Below are 26,793 nucleotides of genomic sequence, written 5' to 3'. Positions count from 1 at the left end.
GAGGGGACAAGTTAGTCATATAGTCATCACTTCCCCTACCTTTAACTCATGCTATTACATCACTCATTTGGTCTACATTCAAGTAAAGTATCCTACACACAGAAACCAAGATTTAAAGTGTATGCCACTCATTACACAACTAAAAGCACGGAAGACAAAATGTAACCTAACAATTTAAGGAAGAATACTGTTCAAGCAAGGATTTGGGAAATAATTTTGTGAAAGACAAATTTCAATTTAGCAAAAATTACAGGGGGTTAGAGTGGAAACAACTTTTCTTATTCAACAATGCTTAGAGGAGACTGAAAACAAGAACGTTAAGTGCAGACAGACAACACTTAGTACCACCAAGACAAGATCGAGACTACAAAGCAATAGTATCTGAAGACATTAATGTTCACAGCGTCCAAAGACACAGTGTTAAGGATTGTTATGAAAGGGAGAAAATTAAACAAATCGTGATGACAACTAATAAAACCATGATTTTAGACAAACCAGGGAATTCCATTCAACTATCCTGAAAGTGGCATAGAGACAAATTCAGAATGAGAACAACAAGGATGGTCCTGGCCAATATGACCACCGAGAGTTATCTGTCATGATGCTGATCTATCTTCAACCCCAGGAAGTTCGTACAGCACAGACTGCTAGGAGGAAGACAAAGACACTAAGGTGCCTGTCCAATAGCTCAGACAAAAAGACCTGAATAATCCTTTACCATCAACGAATGTATTCCTGCTCTCCCTTTCAGCCTCCAATTCTTGGCTACAATCCCCCTACTGTGTATCAACACACATCAGACCCCTCTGAGCCTATGCAATTCACCCAAATCACAAAGAATGAGCCCCAGAATAAAAGTGGTAAGTTCTGGTGTGTTAAGTAGCAGTAAGTGCCAAAGCTGGGAGAACGGAGGAGATGAGACAGTGTAAATAATAGCTTTGAGGAAGGAAGGAAGAGAGGAAAGAGAAGCCATATCCTCCCATTTTTGGTGGCTGTGGAATTGCAGCCTCCTTCCATAGCATTTGTCACTATTATCAGTCAGAAAGTACATCAGACTATACATACCTTCAAGTGGACCAGTGCATGCCCATTCTTTTACAGGATTCCCCTACATTTCCAAGTCAGAGAGCTCTTAAATGCACAGCAGAATTATTTTTAAGATAGAACACTGAAGTTAATAACTGCAAAGCTTAATTTCCTTTTTCAGACAAGCATTTCCTCCTACCAAAACAGTCTTCCATTTTACTTAGTTTTATTAGAATCACAAGAGGAAGACCACAACATTAAGTTGCGGAAGAAAGGATGACTCTTTAAAGTCCCTATACCGCCTGGAGAGGACAGAAAGGATCAGTCAAAAGGGCAGAGCTGCCAAGTCACTGACCTCTTTCATAAGAGCCATAGCAGCAAAGAAAAATTTTAAAGGTCAGCTCAACTACACACAGTCTCAAGGAAGACAGGCAAAAAGAAAAGAGCTAACTTAAAGCACTATGTGAGAATAACAAATCTCAAAACAGATCTGCTATGGCCAGGAATTAATAGCATCTCCCACTTTCTCCATAAAAAACGGTTTGTTTGTTTGTTTTTTTCCTACATGGGCACTAGGTCTTCTTCAAAGGCTACTTCCTCAGAGGGATGTCCTCCATTGAGTCAACTGTGTGGGTGGGAGGGTAGAATTCAGCCCTACTAGGAAAAGGTGTTTTGGTTCACAACCTAGTCATGAAGATTAAAAAACCCCTAAAACAGTAGTTTTCAGGCACTAAATGAATGAAAACGGAAATAAACTCCTTTGTTGATACCCAATGATTCTACCAAAGAATCCTTGGGTTTCTGCCCATTTATAAGGTGAATTTCATTTAAAAACCACCACCACAGAATCTGTCACGAACTCCAAACAAATGTGATTTTCCCCTTTTCCATTCACCAGTGACGAGAAGAAAAAAGTTGCTTCACAGTAAAAAGTCCTATCCCATCACATAGCAGTTTCAATACTGAATAGCTGAATACCAATTCTGTAAACCTGGGGAAAATGTCTCAGAGTTGAACACCTTCCTCAGGCTACTGAAATTAAAAAGAACAGATAGAGTAAAAACAAAGCAGCACTGTTAATGAGCATAGAGGTTTCTGCTCTCAAGAGGAGAGCAGAATTTGGCTCTCAAATTACCAACGCTTCTGGTTACCTCCTTCAAAGGAATCATTCTTATCAACTTATCTGGGCAGAGAAACAATAGCCACATTCTTATGAGAAGTAATCACCAGGTTTACAAAGGCAGCTCTTGCATGTCTTTGTGAGAAAAGCTTTTGGGGCTAATTTTGAGCCTTGCAGTTAGTGGCTAAGAGCTCAGAAAACAACTGAGAAAGCAACTGCAACACTTGCAGCAATATAGATTAGCTTCCTGTGAAGACAAAGCAACTGCTTGACCTCTGTCTCTTGATTCACCAACATCAAGTTACTTATGTGCAGCAGGTGGTTTGTTGATTACACATGCCATGTGAAGAATTGAAAAATCTGGGAGACAAGAAGGGCAATCTTACTGATGTCTCAAGTGCATCGCTCCTGAAGTAAGAGAGGCTGAGATCTAGAGGGAGACCTGCAAAATCAACTGCAGAAAACATTCTGCATTTTTAAAAATTAAGAAATGCAAAATTCAAGTTTTTCTTGTGCTATGCAAGTTACAGAAGCAATTAATTCAAGTAAATCATCTCTCCAGCCTGAGGAGAAACAAAAATGCAATACTGCTGAACTTTCTAAGTAAAAACAAAACAAAAAAGAAGGTATCAGCATGAATAACAGTCAGGGATCCAAAAACCAAAACCAAGCCTTGTCATACCACAGAAAGAAAATGATTGACAAACAAACAACAATATAATCAATGATTGTCACAGGCTGGCTCCAACACTTAGGCCTACAGCAATAACGCAAAGGTTTGCATTTTAACTTTCCAAAGAGAAAAGGACACGTTTCTATCTACCTCTGTTTTGCTTCACTCAATACAAATCTCCAATAAAAACATACTGAACACCAACTTCTTATACAAAAAGAAAGTTTACCTAAACTGTCACTCATTCATTTCTCACCATTTCAAATAAAGATTTGAATCTAAATGTGACCTTGATGAGTTGATCATTAGACTGACAAGCCTGCATCATTCACTCTTTACATCAGATGAACTTTTGCTGCAGATGGGTAGAGGCATGCTTTCAGCACAGCTCATTCAAATTAGTGTTAATTATTGATTAGAATAAACTCAGCTTGTTCCAGTTTTCTCCCATAAAAAAGAACATGCATATTAGTACAACTGACTTTTGAACAGGCCAGATTTCTGTTTCAGAAAATATTTCTACGAGACAGCTTCTAGTTTAAGTTCTCTAAATTCATTGGAACATTTTCCCCATTTCCTCACACAAGTCACTAGCACTTTCAATGTTCCACATACTGGCTGTGTTTTTATGGAAAAGTTGCCTCTCTGATTAAGTAATGCCAAGACACCAAAATCCCAAATGAACATCCGCTATTGCTGTATCCCAGCCCAGTTGTTTTTCTGTGTTGTGCATTGCTTCAAAGAGTTCTCCCTGTCGTACATTAAACAAGAATATTAAGTAGCAGCAAATTACTGGTATAGTATAGCTCCAGATAGGCACTCATAAATTGCTCCATGTGTTTCAGGTATTATGTGTACTGTAACAGGAATGTAGTCTTGTCAGTTGTACTTTCTTTATTCCACAGCTGTGCACCCCTCAGATTTAAATTAAAAGCAATATATTGAGATTTACTTAGAATAAAAACATTAGCTATAAAACATTAAAATCCATGACTGGCTTAGGAGGAGGAACAGATGGGGAAAGCCCTTAAAAGGAAAAAAAAAAGTAGTACACATTCTTTAAAAAAATTCCTTGCAGACAGAAACAAAAACAGGGAAAGAAGTAGCCACAGCATGTGCAGTCCATGCAAAACCAATCTTAATCTTTAATCAACCCCACTGCACTGAAGATGTTTAGCTAGGAGTATCGGAGGAGGGGAGAAATAAAAAAAAGAAGAGAGTTTGAAGGAAAAAAAACCCCAAACGAAACCAAAATCTTGAATTAACTACACTCTACCTCAGTGATTGGTTGCCCTTGTGATGTCAAGTCCAGTTCCTGAGGTCTTGTCACCTTATCGATATCCAAGGAGTCCATGCTGGAAGCTGCAGAGGTTATGCTGGAACGGGAGGAGTTACTGATTGAGCGCACCTCAGCATCACTGACTGTGCCAGCAGATGCTGTCCTCCTGTGCTGAGCAGTAACTACTGGTTTGGTGTCTTCTGCAACAGACTGTTGGGCTGCCTCATCCATGCTCAAAGAGGCCTTCTCTAACTGTGCAGTGATGTCATCCAAAGATACGTTGGCATGTGATGGCTTAGTCACCTTACCAGATGAGGAGGACAATCCTTTCATGCTGCTGTGCTTAGTAGAAGGTCGGCTAGCAGGTGGTTTCTGAGCTTTGGATTCTGTGGCAAGGCGTTTCACTGCAGCATTGTTTGCTGAATGAGACCCAATGCTGCTGAGCTCCTGCTCTATGGAACAGAGATCAGCCATGAGGGCATCTAGATCCACAGTCTCCCCCTGATTCAGGGCTTCTGCAACAAACAAACAGTTTTCAGTATGCACAGAATTACTTCATTTGTCTGCGCAACTCTTCACTTTGTGTTATCAAATGTAACAGTTAGGGTAAGGGAGCAAAGGAAGCTGTATTTTCTTTTCCCATCTGTATTGCAAAATCTCTGCTCACTGCTAAGCAGAAATTTATTTGCACTACTACTCTTTCTTGACCAGTCTAAGAGCAATTAAAAAACCCCTAACCTATTTAGGTTAAATACATTTGCCGACAGAAGAAATCTATGAATGTTCAGATTACATTTGAAAAGTTTGAACTGCTGTCCCGTGAACAAAATCTAAAAATACATTTGTATAATATCATGCCTCAACTGTTCAAAAAAGTGTAGGTGTTTTGCTAAGCATTTTCTGCTAAAGCAATGCAAGGTATGTGACACTGCTTTTTAAAAAAAAGAAACAAACCAAAACCCACAAAACGCTATATACATACTCAAGCCTTTAAATTAAGCCTTCTTTTATTACAACCAGGGGAAGCTATTTTAAGACAAGGAAAAACATGATTTTTGCTTAATGTGAAAGAATTCTGTAGTTATATTCCTGCATCCTGTTCCATGAAGCAAGATGCTCTTTCTTCCCATTTAACAGATATACATCAATTCATTCTTTCATGAGACCAGATCCCAGAACATGTATTTCTGGACAAACACTAGACTACAATTCTCAGATACTAGGTGCTGTAAAAGATACTGCTTTAGGATACTCAAAATTCAGTGCCATCAGAAAGCAATGACTTCAGCAAACATGTTCTCACTTCAGCTAGAATTGTATTTAAATGCTCTTATATTTTACAATGTTCTCATTTATAGCTGGAACAGGTTTCTTTCCTAAACTAATATTTGAGGGGGTAAATAATTCAACAAACCATTCAAATTGTACATGGAGAAGCGATATGAGAAGTTGGCAAGATTGGTTTCCTGACGGAGAGGTGATCTCTTCACTGGTGCCACAGGCTTGTCTGTATCCAAACTCTGAAAAAGACAAGAAAAAGGGCAGAATAAAGTTTGACAAGGAACTGGACAGGCAAATCTTCAAGATGAATGAAAATTAATTTTCTCTATGAGAAATTTTTCAAAACCTCTTGGCATATAAAAAAAAAATAATATATTTTTCAGGCTTTAGACTGAAAACATACATCACCGTATCACAGAAATTTACCTTCAGATATTTAATGGAGAAAAGATGTTAAAAACATTCTGGGATTTTTAGAATCAAAAGGACAGAAGCATATTCCAAATGCATTTTAAGTGGTGTTACATACTAGCTCATTTTGAAACACAGACAGCTGGCTTACCTATAACAACTTCTCTGCAGCAAATTGCACACGTATCTCAACACATTCAGACTGTGGCACTCTCTCTAAGAAATGCATCATTAGCTTATGAGCACAATGATGGTGTAAGCACACAAAAGCATTCAATAAAGAATTCTATTTTATTAAAAGGGATTTTAAATTGGCTAAATTCAGACATTTTTCTCAGTAAGCCTTTCCTGTGAAAAATGTTAAATTGTGAAAGCAAACCCCAGCCAGTTTATGTAGGATACATTTTTTTTAGAAAAACTAATATAGGTTAAAAAAAAAGAGACAAGACAACTTTCAACCCAGTACACTGAACTGTTATCTTATGAAGGCTAATACGGGTATAATATTATAATAAATACCAGCATTTTTGTAAGTAGCAAGGAATAGAGCACTGTAATCCAGCTGGTGACCCAAGAGATACATGACAAGTCATGGCACACCGGAGCTGCTGCCCTTGGAGTGACAAGTGTTACATGGTGAATCTAGCTCTTGCTGTCACTGAGACTTGACAGGCCTGCAGAGGGTTTGAATTTAAGCAATGCTTGTACTGATAAAGCTTTCCTGAAGATATGCTTGTCTGAAAGAAAAGCATATTCTAGCTCTAACAGAAAAAAAGTTTCTCACCTAAGCTTTTTATTTCCATTTTCTGCATTTTTACTCAAGCCTTTGTTAAAAATCAAATGCACTACCTTTTCCCCCTAGTATTTATTTTTGCTGAACTCCCTTCTCTGCTCAGTTTGGCTTGAACTTCAAAAAAAATAAAATCACTTTATTAGGAAGTCAATCATCACTTAATGAGAAGCCAGTGATGCAGCCCTGTCTTCCATCACATGGAAAAAACCTCACCTCTAGTACCTCTGATGGAGCTTACATATTGTCCCACACAGAATAGCTGAAAAAAATTAAAATAATAACTATATATATATTAAAAAAAAAACCCAACTATAACCCTAGAGACAGCAGTGAAACTGGAGACAGAACAGGCAAGTTAGGGCTCATTCCTTCAGACTGAACCCATAGACTGCCACAAAAGATTTTCTGTAAAGCAAACATATTCCGGTTAAAAGCACCTAAAATGTGTTTTATTGAATTTAATAATAATTCAGTTATTTCACATCCTTGGAAACATATATGACATGCTCTCGCTATCATCAGAGCACATTCTCCATAACACATCATGATGCTAAACTAGCAGTTTGGAGAACTGCTGAAAACTGCAACAGCACCAAAAGCTTAGTTCTGAATGATCATGAGAAACAAAGTTAAGATTTTCTTCATTTAACCTGCAACATAGAGCAGGATAACTGTTAATGCACTCTGCATCAGTGCCAAACACTGCTCACATGTGCTGCAAATTTTGTGACTACATTTTATAATGCTTTTATTAGACCAACAGTTAAAGAGGGCAAAGTGAATTCAAATGATCTCATGGGCATCTTAACAATTACAAATCTTTTAAAAAAGCACTTCCATCTGGAAAGGAATCTGGGTCTTACTTTCAATCCCCCCAAAATAAACATTTAGGAAATCTAAAAAGAAAGTTAAAGTTCAAGGAACTCAGGGACAACTTTTCTCCTACTGCTCTTAGAGTCCAGCTGATAAATAGCAACAAGTGCTGAGACTACAGGAGAACGCACTTTAGAGCTCATTAGCTCTAATCATCGCCCTTTATTGGGACTTTATTGGGACAGCTGCATCAAGACACTGTATCACTTTCCAACTGAGACACAACTAACTGCATTAACTGGTTCATACAAAACCATATGAGGTCATTCAAAGTTTTGGAAGAAATGTCATTTCTCAGTAGTCGCAGAAGACAGAAGGGCAACTGTCAGGCTATGTTGCAGACTACCTTGTACAGCAATATGAAAGTGAGAAACAAATAATATGGGTCCTCCCCTTAACTATCTGTTAGTAGGTTTTAAGAATTTTGCATGGATCAGCACACAAATTGAGACACCACCATAAAGTCTGTGTATCAATAGTGTAGCTGTAAGCCCTGAGTAAAGTATGCTTATATTTCTAGGCTGCTCATACCTGAAAAAAAAAAAAAGGGGCAGAGAACAAAAGGCCTACAACCAATTACCCATTGTGCTCCTCTGTGAAGATCCTCACTCGAAGTAATTTACAGAGCCCATGCCTTCAAAACGGCTCCCACTTACCATTAAAATCCTTCATAAGAAGTTGAAAAAACAAGAATTAAGATATACAGATTTATTTCATACCGTCTTCCATTCATCTCAAAAGGCAGGAATTGCCCTGCATGCACAAGTTCAGGAAAAAAAAAAAATAAAAAATTTTCCCCTAGAGTGCTATCTCCACTTAGATCTTGCAGGCAGAGATTTAACCAGAAGATAACAGAAATGAGCCTGAATTTGAAATGCTGTCACATGATTAGCTCAATTTTCCTTCAGCCTTTGGGTAAGATGAAGATGAGAAAAGCTGCCTCTTCTCTAGCTCACTGAAACTTGAGGTATCATACCTTTGCTTAAGTCTATGTGACAAAGAGGGAGAAGATAAAACATGTTATTCAGGAGGACCAGCTCACATGGCTGAAAAAAACATAGCAGGCAGTCACAGAGAAATGGCCTATCACCCCAGGAGTCTGGCATACCATGCAAAATGCAAGATCTGCTTGAGAAGGAAAGGAAAAGCTCTAGGAAGAAGGAAGTCCCAAAAGAATATGTCCTATCAGCTTCCTCTCTGATGCACAAAGAATACTCTGGAATAATGGTGAGTCCTCTAGCGTGTATCACAGCACCTTACCATCTCATCAGTGGCAACATTCACAATTTCTTGTTCCTTATTGCTGTTCAGGTGCAAAAAATAAGTGCTGTCATAGCTGGACAATGTCCAACCATATGTTTGGAGATATAGCCTACCTCTAGCCAGCTAAAGTCAGTGTTTCTCTATATACATGAGGACAAAATACCAATTCCATAGTTGTCAGAAGGAATCATACCCTTTGGGAAAGGTCCAACTAGCAGTTTGTGAAAAATGAATTTAACTACTTTGAGATGGGGAAAACAAGCCAATTTAGAAAACTTTAAAGAGTAGTGAGCTGGTCAAATGCTACAGCCTACCTTGCTGCAAGTGGCAGTGCTAAGTAGTTAGCACCCAACTGAAAAGAAACATGTAGTACTTCAACGAATTATTCTGTGAGATGATTGAAACCTCCCTAACCTGTGTGAGTTTGTCCAGTTCCCCCAGCCAGGCCCCAAACATCTTGTCCAGATCCTGATCTTCCTTATCACTATCTTCTTCTGCACCATGGTCAAGTTCTTCATCTGATAATTGCTCCATCTGAAAAATACAGAAGTTTGATACTCAAATGTTATCAGTGTCTAAGAAAATTAGTGTCAACTACTAGTTTCTGAAAAAGTGTTCTGAAGGCACATGTCTGTCCATGAGCTTTATAAAAACTGCATACACTCACAGTTTATTATCCTGCTCACAAGTAAAGAGTTAGTGTGAAAGCTGCAATGGATAATTACAAAGCCATTCTTGCAACTCACTTTTGTCAGAACCACTCAGAAGAAGATGAAGAACAGAGCCCACAATATTTAATACACCATCAGAAATTATTTCATGCTAACTTGCATGTGCATTCATTGCCAGCTATTGTTGGCAAAGTCTATTGACTTTACATTACAAAAATTCAACTCTTGTCCAAGGAATTCAGCTGACCACAGTTAAGCAACACCATTCAACCCACAGGAAGTGCAGTCTCACTGCACTGCAAATAGCTGACTCTACACATCTGTAAACAGAAATGCTTAAACAGGCCACAGAGAATGCCAGCAATACATCCCATGAGACAGTTTAATCTTGGACACTGTCCAGATCTCTTCAGTGATACTGCACAATTTTTACCCAACAAAGAAACTCCTCCCTGGAAGCAAAGAGTTACCATTACAGCTATCAGACCCTCCTTCATTCAACAAATTTGAGTGACCAAGATAAAGACTTAACATTCTCCAAAGGTTATCTGTTATCACCTCAAAGGAAATTAATCTTTTGTTAAACAAGCCTCTATTCTCTTCCCCAAACATGTCCTCCAAGTCCCTTATATGGAGCTAAGACACACATGCCTTCCTGGGTACATCCACACTGTTAAACCCAGGATCTGGTGCAGAATGAAAAATTTACATACTTGGGGGAAAAATTACATAGGCAACAATTTGGGAGTGACCAGGCACTACAGAAGAGTAAATACTAGAGAGGTGCTATAGAATGTCTAGAGAGACATGAGAACAGATCACCAACCAAGAGCTACACAAAAAATTCATGGTGTGCTGTACAGCTTGATTTGGTCAAGTCATGGGCTACATCGTAATTTGCTACATAGCTTTCAGAAAGCACCAGTTTACATTTCGTAGATGTAAAAGCAAACTTTTTAAATGCTAGTCTTCAGGAAAAGAAAAACCTTGGTCTGAAAGACATCATAGTGTTGCAGAGTTAAACTGGTAAGAGATGTTACAAAAGATGGTAAAGGTGATCTCAGAGAAAAAGTGTTCAATCAATTTTTTACTTTATATGACAATAGTTCATGCAAAAAACCTCCATGATTTAAAAGTAGCCTTTCTTTCTATTTATATATTGCTTGTATTTCGCTTTACCTTAATAAAATAATAAGGGAACAGGAGACTTCAGAGGTGATCTACAATTCTGAGGTCAGCAGAAGCCAATGCCTTCCACAGATGCAAGATACTGCCATCCAGTTGCTCTATGCAAAGACGCTTCAGTCTCCTACTGAGATTTTACTTTTGTGGGAGAGCACAATGAAGCTGATTACCTTAAAAGGGGCAATAATATTAAAGCTAACCTGGCATGGCATACTGCACTGAGCAAACACTGAACAGATTAAATTCACCATCTGAATTTCATTTCTTCCAACACTTGTTTTGAGTCCTGTAAAGTACTTCTAGCACTCCAGGGAAGGGAAGGAAGCTCTTCCTACAATCTAAGAGTGATGCTGAAATCCAAAAAATGCCAATATGCTTACGTAAGAGAGATGCATCCTCCCACCCAGACCACACCAGTTTTTATGTTCTATAAGTCAGGCATGCCTCCCCCTTCAAGATTCCTCTCCATGATGTCACCTGAAAGCCCTCCCAGATACAGAAATGGAGACAGCAGGGTAGCAGCAACTCATACTCTGCCTGAACTTCTGCAAAACAAACAGAAGCTGGATTCCACTTTCACACCCCTTCAAAGCTTTGCTTTACTACTCCTTAGGCTTTTACGTGGACCAGAAATATTGTAAACTCAAGATAAAACTCATTATACTGAAGGTGACGTGGTCAAACTGCTGTAACACTGTTCGCATTCGACAACATAGCATTTCTCAGTATCTAGATACACTTGAAGTAAAGAATTTTTATTTGAAGGCTAAGGGAAGCTATTAAAAGCATGCCTTAGGAAATACAACTATGAACTGGCAAATCAAATAAATGGAAACTGCAATATAAAACAGACAAAGCTCAGTATTTACAGATACTTTACACTGCTAGCCTTTCCCTCTTCGAGCTGTTTTTGCCACTTACTCTACAGTTAGATAGGACTTGTTTTGCAGTGCATTCATTCTGTGGCACTGTTCATAACTCATCCTTTCATTAAGAGAGGAGCTTTTTACTAATATTTCTGCGGATCTAAACTGTGAAAATAAACCAGCATTCTCAATTTACCATAAACTGTTGCTTTAGCTATTTTAACTTGGCATCAGAGACACTGCTTTAGTTCCAGTTACTCTGAAGACAGAATTAGCAGCCTAAAGAAAACTTTTACAAGTAAAGTACTGTTGTGTCAGCAGGTCTGGCACTAAACCCTGTAGTATTTGCCAGCTCCTTGTAGTCCCCACCCAAGCTTCCTAACGTCAGCTGCATTTCCCATGAGCCTGTCAACGTTTGCTTGCAAAAGGCACACAGAGGATAGTGTCTCACTTAAGAAACAGCTAATATTAACTTCCTAGTTCTGTAAAAGGGATCTCTCTCAGCACAAGCTCCACTACTGGAAGGAGATATCCCAAAGGACATTAGTTAAAGGATTAATTCAATAAATTAAGGCAGAGGAAAAATGCTCAGATAACAGTATCTAAACTTTTTGACATAAGAACTCAAAACAGTAAGAACTCAAAAAGAGTGCACATTCCAATTAAAAAGCTTGAAATTTTCCTTTTTACAGCCATTTTCTCTCTCACTGTTGTTGATCACAGCAAACATGCACCATACTTCAGCAAATCATGACCTAACTGGGAGTTATCACACTTTTCTAAGGATATGACATTTTTATTTATAACAAGAAAGAAAAATGGCATAAGTTTAAGGGTTGGGGGGGGGGCAGAGGGGGCTGTGTGTGTTTTGGTTTTTTTAAGGATTCATTTAGAACTAAATTAGATCTAAGAAATGGAAAAGGAATAACTGTTCTAGTGTAACACCACGAAGTAAGCCACTTACATTCCTAAAGCATTTGCAGGGTAGCAGAGTTTAAGTAGCTGTTGCCTCTGCTTAGCTCATACTAGGTGAAGTGCCAAAGTAATTTTAGGATTCAAGTTATTTTTCAACACTTCACCTTCTATTCTGTTCAAGTGTATGTCAGAATCGAACTTAATGAAAATAAGCAGCATCATTCTGGGATACTTAGATAAAATAAGGTACCAACATGGTACAGTCTTCCATATGCCAGTAAAGCTTCCTGCACTGCAGTGTGGTCTATGTATTATTTCATTATCCACTATGGACTACAATTTCATCTGTTTGAAATTGAAATATTTAAACAGGCAGACCCATAATTGCTGTAAGTCAACTGTCTAGTTTCCAAAACAGTTCATTAAGTTTGTTCACCTTTAAATATATGAAGCACAGTATTCTAATATTATCTTATGAAAAATTGCTGAGGTTTTCAGTAGAAGTCACCAGTTGCAACATTTAATCATAACCTACTATTTTAATTACACTGTAAGAAAAAAAAAACCTTACCAATAATTTAGAAAAAAAAGAAACATTTACTCCTTCAAGCTGATTCTTATGCAAGCCATTGTAGCTTTCAGTATGCCAGGACAAGCATAAGATGATGTGATATCAAAACACATGAGGAAAGATGAAAAGCCCAAGAACAATGCTTCAAATATACCATTTTGACATTTTCAAGAAAAGACACCATCGCAGAATTCTGAAACTAGCAAACTGCTGTCATCAGAAAGCAACAGCTGATCTTTGGGACAGAGCTAAGTTGTAATCAAAAGCGTCTTTTACCAAGACCCCATTCTGCAGACTTGCACTTTGAGACAGTATTTCCTACCTTAAATCAACCCAGTTCAAGACATTAGGAAATGTTATTATATTAACAATATTTTCTTATAATGAAAACACTCTGAAATGAAAAAAAGGAGCTGTAAAAGAATCAGACTGCAGGATTTGTCTACACCATACTTTATTAATGATGGAAAGATTATCAGAGAAACAAACATAGAATTCTGAGTCCAAATGCAAACGCCAATGTGCTTAAAGGGTGAGCAACAAGAATGTGTTTATCCACTATAATTGCAGAAGCACTGTAATAAGCGTTTTGAACTAGAGATGCTTAAGTATGTTCAAAGGCAACTGACAGCATAAAACCCCAAAATGAAAACAAACCATCTTTCTTTCAGGCAACTGATGTTTTCACCCCCAAACTTTCTTATTATTTAAACATAAGCTTGTACAAGCTCATGCTTGTTACTGAACTAAGGATTTTCTTTCTAAAAACAACTATGGGATTTGTTACAAATCTATTATAGGGATGCAGTAGACAACACAAACGTTGAAAACACCATCTGAACAAGTAACTGGATTTCTGCATTTTAAAATCTAGCCTCAGGAACAAAAAGGAACTAAATAGCATACTCTGGTTTGGAAAACATACTCTGTTTGGAGCTGGTTTGGAAACCAGAGTTGTTCTTCCATTTGTGATCATCCATGTGTCATCATGCCAGTATCCATTTCTGTTTAAGAAGCTGTATATGACAGAACAGTATAGTAGTATACCATGCGAGCACATAAGCATAGCGTGCGCACGTAAATACAAGAGTAAGATTCTAGCAGGTTTTCACCTCTAATACTCATTCACCTGACTGCTTAAAGAAATAAGGTTACTTTACACAGAAAAAAAAATTGAAATGCTTTCACAAAACTGACAGCCAAAGCTCACATCCATGTTTCTATGTATTTTCTTGAAGTTCTGGTAAATAATGAAAGGTAGCTCGAGCACATAAATTATTTGTTTCATATTAACAGTCTGTCCACATGACAGGGACCAATCAAATCCAACATGTTTTTCAATAAAAAATAAGAAAGTCTTATGCTATAACTGACACTAACTTTTCTCCTTTGAATTTAATACTGCAGCACACTAAGCCAACGATACAGTGCAGATCATTTGCTTTAGTATTTACATGTTTCTTCTTAATAAGCATAAAATATTTTGAAATTAACTAGTCCTGAAAAAGAGATTTGGAGGGGGATTAGAAAGCTATGGAAAATTCTTTGTGCATTATCCAATGTCCTATAACCCAGTTTACGTTAAGAGTAATCTAGATTAAAACCTGAACAAAAGAGCATTTGTTTTCTTTTAGCTTCAAATAGCATAGGTACTAGCTTAATACATCCCAAGGCTCCTACAGCACACAGACATTCCAACGCCTCTCAAATTCAAAAACTGAGGTACAAATCTGTCAGCCAAAAAATTCAAACTCAAATCATCCCCAATAAAAGTCTTATGTCAAGTGAAAGCCTCTTTCAACATGCTATATTAAGCCAACTTTGAGTTTTGATTTCTTTTTTTAAACCATGCTTCAGGCAACAGTTTTCTAGGGTTGTAGTCACACAACACGGTGAAAACACATTGAATGTCTGCTAAAAGATAAAGCTTTGGCCACTTCAGTAAAAGCAAACAGACCTTTTATAACCAATAACCTCATATGTTTCTGAAATTACTTAGGCAATAATTTTAATAGTTAAAATTCTGCATTTATGTATTATACAAAGATAGCATCTGTTGCCTCATTTTAAATACCAGATAATGTCTGTGCACTCTTTTGTACCAGTTAAACTGGTAAAACTATTTTTGCAATACAGTTTTCAAATGGAAGAATATTGAATCTATGCATTGCACACATGAAGAGATTCGCATACTCAGAAGTAGTGCTAGAAGTAGTGCTTATCCCTCAGCACAAGGAGGACATGGAGCTGTTGGAGCGGGTCCAGAGGAGGGCCACAAAAATGATCCGAGGGCTGGAGCACCTCTCCTACGAGGACAGGCTGAGAGAGCTGGGGTTGTTCAGCCTGGAGAAGAGAAGGCTGCGGGGAGACCTTATAGCAGCCTTCCAGTACTTAAAGGGGGCCTATAGGAAAGATGGGGACAGACTTTTTAGCAAGGCCTGTTGTGACAGGACAAGGAGCAATGGTTTTAAACTAAGGGAGGGCAGATTTAGACTGGATTTAAGAAAGGAATTTTTTACAATGAGGGTGGTGAGGCACTGGAACAATGAGGTTTCCCAGAGAGGTAGTGGAGGCCCCATCCCTGGAAACATTCAAGGGCAGGTTGGATGGGGCTCTGAGCAACCTGACCTAGTTACAGATGTCCCTGCTCTTGCAGGGGGGTTGGACTAGATGGCCTGTAAAGGTCCCTTCCAATCCAAAGCATTCCATCATTCTATGATTCTAAGTACTGTGGGTGACCTCTTGAGGTCCTGGACAGCAATATCTATCTGCCTCAATGCAAGATCCAAGAAAGAAATAGTTGCACCTAATCACACATAAATAGATTGAAGATATAATTAAGGTGTATAAAGCATTCATAGTTACTAATTTATTTCAATACTGGGTCACTGGATTATTACGGAATGTGACAACCTTTGATTCAAGTCTACTACCTGTTTCCTGCCCTTCTTCCCCCCCCCCTCCCCAACTCATTAAGGATGCTTGCTTTATATCAACACATTATCTGCCACAATTCAATTGATCTGTCCTGTCAAACTCAACTGCATTCCAACTACAAAGGAAGCAAGGGACTCAGCATTACTTTGGAAAATTGACTTTATTTAATTCCTTACTTATTTCTTAAAATAAACTAATTAGTAGCAATTTGGAAATAGGATGGGCAAAAAGGAATGAACAAATGTTTACGCACATAGGGTTCTTTAAGCTGTTCTTCAAAATTAAAATAGGGCATTGGACTTCATCAATAAATCCTATTCTTCAAACATAGGAAGTCAAGATCAGAATATGAAATGTACAAGACTTATTCAAAGCGACTGGGAGAAGGAACACAAATAATTACAGAACACATTAAAAAAGTTTAAAAAGCAATGTGCAGTTTGAGTATATTTCATTTTCAAGTCTTTTACTTTATATCAGGTAGCTGGTCTGGACTGCAGAAATTCACCAAGCATGAAAACCAGGCATCCTCACTGTACAGCCTTATTCTCAGGTTTAGCTGGGAGGTGTAAAACTGGACAGTCCACAATATTCCCTCCCTTACTTGCTGATCTGTGCAACATGCAAGAATATATCTTTGAAACCATGGAAAAGAAATCTTTGTGTCTGAAAATGCATGTTTTGAATTGCCGACAGGCTAGAGTTTCAATAAAAGATCAATTAAAAGCTGCTGAAAGTTATTCAGTCAAACATATACAGTATGATTTCTAACGCTACTCCTAAAATTAAGCACATGCCTGTACAAGGACTTGCCTTTGCCTCTAGCTGTTTGTATTTTAAGCCCAGTCAAAAACCCACCTTTTCACTAAGCTCTTAAAAATATTTTTCTTTACATTATCTATAAGTTTGTAATATAAATATTTATAGCAACACAAGTGAAGACATAACTTACATAAATTATAGCAACTGCTAATGAAACAATTGTTTGAAAAAGCAACTGGAAGAAGAAAAAAGTCTTAATCAGATATCAGATGGTAACATCAAAGCAAACTGTCTCACTGTTCCTGGAATCCCCCAAAATACATCAGTGCTGTATACAGTAAATACAGGTTTATCTAAAACTCAGTGGTGTTCATGAGAGCACTGTTATGCCTTTCAGATTATAACAGGCTGTTCAAGAACTACCCCCAGAGATTCCAACCAGGAAAGTCAAACATACCACAGTTGCTCCCTGGTCTTCCACAGATTCAGCACCAAATCTTTAGAATGAAGCAGACAGTGTGTTAAGCAGGGATATGACACCACAGTAGTCTGCACAGACAATACAAATATGAAAGAATAAAGCTCTTCTTGGCTAGCAGCATGAATAAATAGAAAAACATAATTCTCCATATTCACATCCACTGCAGCTACTGACTCCCTTTGTATTTAATCAAAACTTGTACACTCCCCTTCTAACTGTAGTTGACACAAGCACCCACGATTTCCTAAAATAAACAAACTGAAAATACTAGAATGTTTACTTCATCATCTTGATTTCTAACAAACAATGGGAAATACTTCTGATGTGCCACAAAATACCCACCCACCCCTTCTTCGTTTAAAAGCTTGAAGAGAGGGGTAAAATGCAAAGTGGATCAAGCAGAAGTCTACCCTTTATTCCACAGGATTGGTTTCTCATTATCACTTAAGCTGTCTTTGTATTACTACTTATATTGACTCTAGCTTTCCATAATTGCAGCCTGAAATTTTAAATTAGTCTCCATTGGGTGACCCCTTGTACATCAAAACACGTTTAAAAGATCTTTCTTCCTGTTAAGAGAAGGGACACACCAAAATTACTGAAGTATCTACTGAAGAATCTAATTGCATCTGAAATTTGTGCTGCTGAGAAGGCACACAGTAAAACCTTTATTCCCTCCAATATATTTCAGTGCCTGCCTCACATCTAGCCAAACAGATGCTGCCTTGAAAAGAAGGGGCTTTATCAATCATTTTGTCTCATTTCCTGAACCAAGATTCCAGCCAGAGTACCCAAGTGGACATTAAACTAATTCCCATAAAAAGAGCATCCTAGATTACATCATGTCTCACAGCAGATTCTTTATGAAGACAACCTGAAGACAGCTCTAAAAAACTGCTTAGCCAGAGATCATAAAAACAAAAGTTGCCTTAGCTAAGATATTTTTCAAGCAGAGATAAAATATAGGTGTTCTCTAAAACGATGACACTCAGTTGCAGGAGCCAACATCTTAGTCTTACCAGCTAAGACTAGAGAATTTTCAGTGTGAAAACAGAGTGAGATTATGAAAGCTAGGAAAATGTATAGCTTTAAATCTATATTAAAGTATAGTCTGCCTTCAGTAGGCAGAGATGTACTTAAAAACATACATTAGCTCCAATTTTCCAGAATCTTCATTAGGCAGTTATCATAACACAAACACTATTGTAGCATCTCTTCCCATTCAGTTTTAGCTTTGGAATGATGTCCAAAAAAATAACAACAAACATTAATAAGTTGATGCAGAGAAGCAGAACTAAGTTTAATGCAGTAACTTCAAGAAGTGTATGTCTGTAAATATTTTTTTTACATAACTAATCTTTAAAAAATATTACTAGGAAGTAGACAAAGGATGCATTTTGTATTATAAATGAAACAAAAATATCCTAGAGCAGTTGCAACCTTGACAAAAGACAGCTAGATGTCCAAAAAAGGTTTCATAGTCAAGTTAAGCTTTATTACACAATTTGAGAATGTACAAATTCAAAGCTTTAAGAGAGTTATTTATGCTTGACTCCAGACAACACATACTTTGAACATGCTCATGACAGTATTTGAAGAGGACATAAATACACAATCTGTCTTAGAGCTTTTTAGATAAATGGCAAATTTTGCTCGAGTAAATGATCATTAAAAAGCATCTCTTTCTTACCCACTGAAGAACCACAAGTGACTCGCAACAAGTTCTGCTATTTCAGCCCTGAGTTCTTCCTTTCAGATGAATCCTTCCTACAAATCCTCAAGATTACACTTCCTGTATGTTGCAGGCCATTAAATTTCCCCCAGCTCGAAGGCTGACGGAGGCTCTACAATAAGTGAAAAACTACTAAGCAAAATAAATTTCAGATGCCTCTAAGAGATGATTCTTGGTCCATACAGATTAGGAAAAAGAAAAGCGCTCAGACATTTCTTGCCAATTTGATCTGAGGGACAGAGGCAGAACAGATTTCAGCCAACTCTAGCCACTAGTTTGAGTACACAGCAAGAGAGACTATGCAAGCATCTCAGAATGAGGATTCCCTACCTCAGACCACTGGGCTCCTTACTCTGCTTTCCCAATTCTAGCTATGGCCACACATTTCAGGAAAACGTAACACCCCTAAATATTTCATTAATTGTGAAGGAGGGAAGGAAGGAGATGTGCAGCAGCATAGAGAGAAGACAAACATTCCTGATCACAGCAGGCAACTCACTTAAGTCCTGAAGCATAATATTCAATTCAATTACAGTTATTATCCCAATACACAGCTGCAAATGGTATGAGAACACTAAGGGCAATACAGGCAATCCTTTTGTCCCCAGAGTACACAAAGGAAGTGGATGAGAGATCCTGAAGTGCACATCTCCTAATGACGTAGTAGACTCACATATACCAATCAGCCAGCCTGAAGCTCCACTAAAGCTTATATAAAACCTTTAGAAAAGGAAATGAAGACCTTAGATGTCTGGACTTTTACTGAAACTTGCCAAGGGCTTAATGATTCAAGTAAAAATGCAAGCCTTTAACATCTTTGTATGCATTTATCATCAAAGCTACACCAGACATGTTGGAAGAATGAAGGAAGGAAGATTTCCATTTTACAGATAAATGGCCAAGGCAAGAAGTACAAAGCAAACTGCTCATGATTTGGGAAGACAAAACAAGGAAAACTGCTTACATCCATAACCATACCTTCAGCAACATTCTGCATGTAACAACAGAATATAAAATCTTCCATTTTAGTTTTTTAGACTAAAAAAGCACAGAAACATGCATGGTATTTTACATAACCAATTGAAGAATTCTATTTTGCAATGAGGACAACATTTTCAGACATACTACTACCAACAGTCCAAATGATGATCCAAAAGGTCTAACACATTTTTCAAATAAAACAGCACCTAATTCTGCTATGTCTCATTTGGCCCTCTCTTTCCTCTATAGCTGCTAATGTTGACTGAATTATAATAGAAGAAAAAAAAAAATCAAAACCAAGTAATAACACACAACAAAAAATCAATGCTCTCTTATTCTGTAGGAGTGCCAACACAACAGCCTTCATAAGAAGGATTCAACTGAGATATGAGCAAAACACCTTTTTGTGATGCAGATCTTCTTTCTTCCCTCTCAGGCAGTATACAGTTCCATCCCTGTCCTTGCTGTTCAAAATGTAGGTTGCATTAACTATTCTATTTGCAGGCAATGCAAAGAGCGGTACTTCTATGTCAGTGTGACTGGTAAGGAAACATAGCGAACAGGAAACTTCTTAATTCAGGATGAGCAGGTGATTGAACGAAGATGCATGAAACCGCATGAAGGGATGTGCACTCTGTAGGAGGGGATGTCTCAAACAGCACATGAGAAGAGACACAATATGAAAGAATGGCTTTGTATACATCCATAGTTAAATTTAATGGGCACTGAAAAACACTTGTCAGCTGCATTTAAAGGAAACCACTCTTACTACCAACACTAAACTAAGCACTAATTTAATAATGCAACAGAAGCAGGTGAGACTAGCCTGTGCGCAGGTGCTGTACATTCATGCCATTCTGGCCACTCCCTGAACGATAGCTCCACAGGTATCCAATCTACCACACTGACCCGTGGATCTTCTCTTCAACCCAGAAAAGCACTAGAAGGCACAAAGTAAATTAATTTTTAGGAGCTTACTTGCTTCTTGCAACTTCATCCATTCCAGCAAATATCATGTAGTCTCTCTTCTCCATCAGCAGACTAAGAATAGCAATGAATTGTTATAATATTTGGCCTTACACATAGATCCCAGGAAATACCCAAATATTCTTGTAGCTGTGGCCCAGTATTAACAATCACCAGGGTAACAGCAGCACTTTAAGGCTCACCCTGCATTTGGGAAGAGAAGAAGAATTTGCCAACCAATCACTATAAAATTCACATCCTTTTGCAGACCAGTCTATTGTGCCTGTACAGGGTCTTTTTCCACCAGGAATAAATACTCAAAGAAATTAATTTTTTACACACATACTAGGCTGTCTTTCAACTATAAGAAAGCAAAATAAAGCAAGTAACTGCCAATTACCTGTAAAAGCTGGACATCTTAACAGTGTTTATAGAAGATGGTACATATGAAGGATCAAACCAACCAGGAGGAAAGAGGTGTAAGAAAATAATTTAGGTCATAGGTCAAATTACAATGCAGGTGAGAGTATTTCCTCTAAGACTCTGAGCTACTCTATGCTTTAGTAAGGTTAAAAACTAATTTTTGCTTAAGGGACCCTCTCAAAGGTTAAAAATAATCATTATGCCAATGCTCACTTAAGATACCACACCAGACACTGGCAATCTGTATGATGTGGGTACTATCTAGCCTCAGAAGAAGCTGCCAAATCCCTTTCAACAAGGACCTAGTGACAGCCTATGAACCATGATTCAAAAAATGGAAGAGTAGTGCTTAGCTATGATAAACAACCAACATTCTTCACAGGTTGCTTTATATAAACTTTCGTATCAGGGTATATATTCTTTACACTAACCTCAGCTGCAACAGGATGGAAGTTGATTTAGGATTTCGGGTAAGAATTAAGATTACATTGTGAAGAGCTGCATTTCACTATAGCTGGAATTACCATCTCCAGAAAAAAAAAAAAAGACAAGAAAAGAAAAAGTTTTTTAAAAAATCAAAACACACAACTGTATATTTTTCAGAAAACCCACAAATGAATGTTTCATACACCTAAAGTACATAGGTGTTTCATTCTTAGCATGAGTCAACACATTTTGTTGCTTATAGTTAGCCGTTACAAAATGCTATAAACTTAAGAAACACCACTTGGAAAAAAAAAAAAAGTGTTTAGAGGACGAGTAGGGAAATAATCTTTTGGCTGAAACATTATCGAAGAAGGAAGAAGTATATTCAATTTAGAAGACACCCGATTTACTTTAAACCCACTCCTAACAAGCTGAGCAAAAGAACAACAGCAACACTGGCTTAATCCAAAAATAAACATATCTAAACAACAGGCTACCCTGGCTCAATTAATTTTATATTTTAAGCCACTAGTAAGACCAGATGTAAGTATTTAAATTGGCAGTCAACTTTCATCCTCCAACTTCATTGCAAACTGCAACCATAGAGAGGGACATAAAACCCCTCTCTATCCCCATCACTCTTTTTCATCACCAACCTCTACACAGAAGATTGTGTGTCTATTGAGGTGTGAGGCAGATGAGGATAGCCACTCTAATGGAGTTAAAAAAATGGATGTACAGTACCGCACCATGATGTTACCAGAAAAGAAAGAAAAACTATGTAAGGAGAGGTTTTTCCATGGAAAAGCTATGCCTTGTGGGAGGCTTGGAAGGACTGCATAGAGGAGAGCCTTGTGAGTCTAGGAGAAAGACTGACGTGGGTCACTGGACAGAGATGAGTCCTAGCAGTCAAGACTGGAAAGAAAGGCTGGAACTTAGCAGGAATGGGGCAGTTTTCTATGACAGTTAAGGGGAGGGCATCATTTGGCAGTAAACCAACACTGCTCACTAGGTAGTGATAGGATGCACATGGGCTGAAGGGGACCTTGCCACACAATGAAATTTGGGAGCAACTACGTGGCATGAAAAGGAGAAAGTACAGACAAGTTCTGCACAATATTGATGTAGGTGGAAAAATATGTTTATGAATCTCATAACTGCAGGAGAACCAGTGCTTCGAGAGAGTACTTTATCAGCATCTTCCCTTGGGTCTTGCAGGTGATTAGACACAATTTCAGATCCCCATAAACCTCACGTGCAGTCACAAGACAGAAAGCCAACTTCCTGCTGCATAAACTGCAACTCACCATTTTCCTTGTTGATACTGGAAGAATCCAAGTGGTATTTTGACAACCCCACCGGGCAAGGAAAAAAAAAAAGGGAACAAAAAAAAAGTTTCCCTTGAAAGAAGTCCTACACTTGCATAACTCTTCTTCTCTTGCTCTTTTTCTCCTCAAAAAGTAAGAGAGAAGCCATTCTAGAAGTGATCTCAATCCACAAAGCAACTTCTGTGAGACATCTGGTTGAGCAGGGTGCCAAAGCTTTAACAATTACACCACCACTATTCTCTAGTAAAGCCTGCATGAATTGCTGAAGAGGAGAGAGTCTGTGAGCAGGTATAAAAGCATGCTCATCACTGATAAAGGCTGAAAATACAACTTAATACTTATTTGTCATTTTAGCAGAATGTCACTGAAAAACTCTCTCCAAAGTTTCAAAAAAAAAAAAAAGGAGAAAACTGACAATATTTCTCCCCGCATTTTTTTCTTTTTAATACTTTCTTTGCTTAGGATTTTGCTTCTACTGTCAATTCAACATCCTTTCTCTGGAAGGATGGTTTAATTATCTTAAAACAAGAAGTCCACACAGTAACTCAAACCAGTATCAGCAATTTAAGGTATAAAGCTATGAAATTTGTCAGACTGCTAACAGGAATCTAAGCATTACCTACTGAGCACTGACCTTACTCTTTAGTTTATAAGCCCCATGAAACTCATTAAAAAATTTTTAAAATTAATTTTGTATACTTAAGATGTGCTCTAAAGATATATGTTCATACTGAAAAGCTGCATTACTTCAGTTTCTAAATAAATCTTGGCAACTGAGAGTGAGGGAGGAAGGGGGGAAAAACACCAATTCTGGACTCTACTCCCTGGAAAAAAGCACTTAAAGCAATAAAGCAGCCTCAACATAAAAAAGTTTTGTTATGTCAAAGGTTAGAGCAACTGATGCATACCAAAAGGACTTTATCTAGAATTTAGTTGTAGAGATTAAGACCAAATTAAGTATTTAACAGAGAATCAATGTTTTAAAGCACACATTCCTGAAAAAGTAGGAAAATCAGCTTCCATAGCAAAAAGGAAAAAAGAAAGTGTAAGTTATGACACTGAGGAAGTGAACACAAAGTTTCTATACAGTAGAACAACCATGGAAGACGGGGTTGACAGCTGGGTCTTGTTAAAGAAGGACTTTAAACAGAAGAATTTAAATTCATGGGATTAGGCCAGCATTCCGAAGAAACACTGTTCAGATCCTAAGCTGCAGAGGCCTTGACTAAACAGCTCAGCACCTGAGTCACATAAACAACTACCGTAAAGTCTGCTGCTACCACATTTGGCAACTTTGTGAATGGAACTTTTCTTGCATATGAAAACTAAAGACAGTAGAGTGCTTTGCTACTGCAATGGGGGGGGGGGGGGATGAAGTCAGTCAACAGACTCCATACTGCCACTCATGAACATAAGTTTCAAGATTTTTTCCAAAAAGTTTCTTGATTAAAACTAATCTCCCCCCAACTTTTAAACTAATGAGTTTTTTTATTCAGTGAAGGATAATCCTAAGCAGGTGGCTGAGTGCAGCTATTATACACACAGACATATATACACTGTGCATTATGTTTCACATTACATTTTGCTTACAAACACGCTTGGAAGTTCTATCGCTCAGTATTCAATTATTCTTGTCTCTCATCTAAGTTTGATGCTGTGGTAAATCAATAAACCAAGGTAAGAGATTTAGATGATGAGAAAAAAGAACACCAAAGGCTGGCTAAAATAATTTTAAAGTTTACAAAAAAGTTTTTTAAAAGTCACAATTTTTAGATCAGACTGATATAATTTATGGCTAGTTTTAAGGCCATCTGAAAGTAACATGGGTATTTGTTTTCCACGCAACTTTTTTTTTTAAATATAAAAAGTGAATAAGCCTTTTTAAACACCAGGGCTTCTTAGAAAGGGTCACACTGACTGAAAAATACTGTACAGTAGTCTCATTTCCATGCTAAGAAACACAAGTTCATAGGGACAGGAATGAGATACTCCATGGCGTTCATCAGTCTGGGAGACAGATACCCTCCAATCACAACTGAGTTGTGAACATCAAGAGTCCCTGTGGCTTTTAAGAAGTTAAGAAGAATGGTACTCTGCAGGATGGCTCATGGGCTTCACCACACAGCACCTTCTCACAGAATCCTCAGCAGCAAAATGTAGGATTATTTCTTTTGACAGCAACTACCCTTTGACTGCCATCCTTCCTGGCAGCCACAGAGCCTCTCCTTCATCACACTGGATTTATTTGGAACATACTACTTAGTAAAAAGTCATAGGTGAATTCAGTTTGTCTATTTCTCAAGATAGATAAGGGAATGACTTTCAAAGTAATTCACACAGACCACATTCAGGTTGCCCAGGAAAAGCAAAGCTGGGAGCAGGTTGTGCGATATGTTGAAGGTAGCAGATCATTTATGCTTGCCCCTTCAGAAAGAAATTCACCTACAAGCACACACTGGGCTGTGCACACCGAACAGTTCCAGCCACATAGGAAAGGAGGGGCTGCAGCACGTACTTCCTTCTTCTTCCTTTCTATCCTCTCCTGGGATAAATATACCACCTGTTCAGATGAAGCTCAGCACCAAAATGTTAAGATACTTCCAATATCAAATCCTTCAATCTGACCTATTCTTAGGAACATGCTACTGTGAAAGGGGCAGCCTACCTCCTAGCTGCATTACTCTGTATGATCAACTCATTCATCAAATACACCTACAACTATATGAGCTGGGTAAATCTACAAACATTTTCAGCAAAGCATTTGAGAAATTCAGGCAATTTATTGTTGTTATTGGCATTTAAGAGCTGCAGGATATAAAAAAAAAAGTCAACACATTTTGGATGGTTGTTTTCTTTGCTTTTAGAAAACACTGACAACTGGCTTAGAAGCAACAAAACTGTAAACTTATCCTTCTCTCTATTCCAGAGCCAACTTTCTACAGTCCTTTCCAAAGGATTTTTTGGAAAAGTGTTTCTACAAGCTTTCCTGATGTCTTTTGGTTTTTTTATAAGCTCCTGTTCCTACAGTTTAAAACAACAACTTACACATTAAAGCTTGAGCCAGCCTAATACCTCATTGCTGTCAAGAAAAGGAAGGACTCTTCTTCCCCCCCATCCACTAGCACTTTGCTCCAGAACACCACTGAGCCTGCTCAACCTTCTCAACCACCAGAAAATTCACTCAATGCTCCAAACACCAAAATAATCTTTCTGCTGAGTTAGCAAGCAGAAATAATTACCCTCTGACTGGACAAATACTAGAGCCAACAAATTCTTTTGGGTTCATACCAGACAGCTGGGAGAAGGGACAGAGAACAAAAGAAGTGGGACTTCCCCTTGTTGGCAGCAGCAAGTTCACCTGTAACAGGCTCACCTGTAACTTGCAACTCCACTTCTAGCTCATAGAGTGTGCTATAAAAAATTCAAACACTTGGCTTATGTTCTTAAGTTCATAATAAATAGAAAAGGAATAAGTAACTTTTCAAATTAGTACAGAGAAAATTTCACATGCTACCTACTGTAGGGCATATGCAAACACATATGCATGACACTGAAAAACAGTTATAAATAAATGCAAATGCAGTAAAATTATATTAAAATTGGATCAGTTTTACCAAATCAGTAAAATGTCAAGTTTTAATAAATTACTTTAGCTACAAACATATTTAAAGCTTGTACTTTTCATTACAAGCATTTAATGCTTTAGTACTTTTCAGGTATCAGGTTAACCCCTAGAGAAGACTACATTTAAACAGAAGTTGGAAAAATTTGGAAGGAAAAAAAAAAAAAAAAAAGTAGAGCATTACCACCCGTAAATACATTAATAATTC

At 37.8% G+C, this 26,793-nt stretch overlaps 1 protein-coding gene across 1 annotated transcript in view; it reads right to left on the bottom strand.

Moving 5' to 3' along the window:
- The window catches only part of RAPH1 (Ras association (RalGDS/AF-6) and pleckstrin homology domains 1), a 99,344-nt gene that overhangs the window by 52,168 nt on the left and 20,383 nt on the right, over positions 1-26,793 (bottom strand). The window contains 3 exon segments of the mRNA XM_075511454.1: positions 4,096-4,613; positions 5,513-5,618; positions 9,134-9,253. Of these exon segments, the coding sequence (XP_075367569.1) occupies positions 4,096-4,613; positions 5,513-5,618; positions 9,134-9,253 (744 nt within the window).

This window comes from Mycteria americana, chromosome 9 (genome assembly GCF_035582795.1).
Source record: "Mycteria americana isolate JAX WOST 10 ecotype Jacksonville Zoo and Gardens chromosome 9, USCA_MyAme_1.0, whole genome shotgun sequence".
NCBI lineage: Eukaryota > Metazoa > Chordata > Aves > Ciconiiformes > Ciconiidae > Mycteria > Mycteria americana.
Note: the sequence above shows the minus strand (reverse complement) of the source record. Positions and strands in the feature narration are given on the sequence as shown.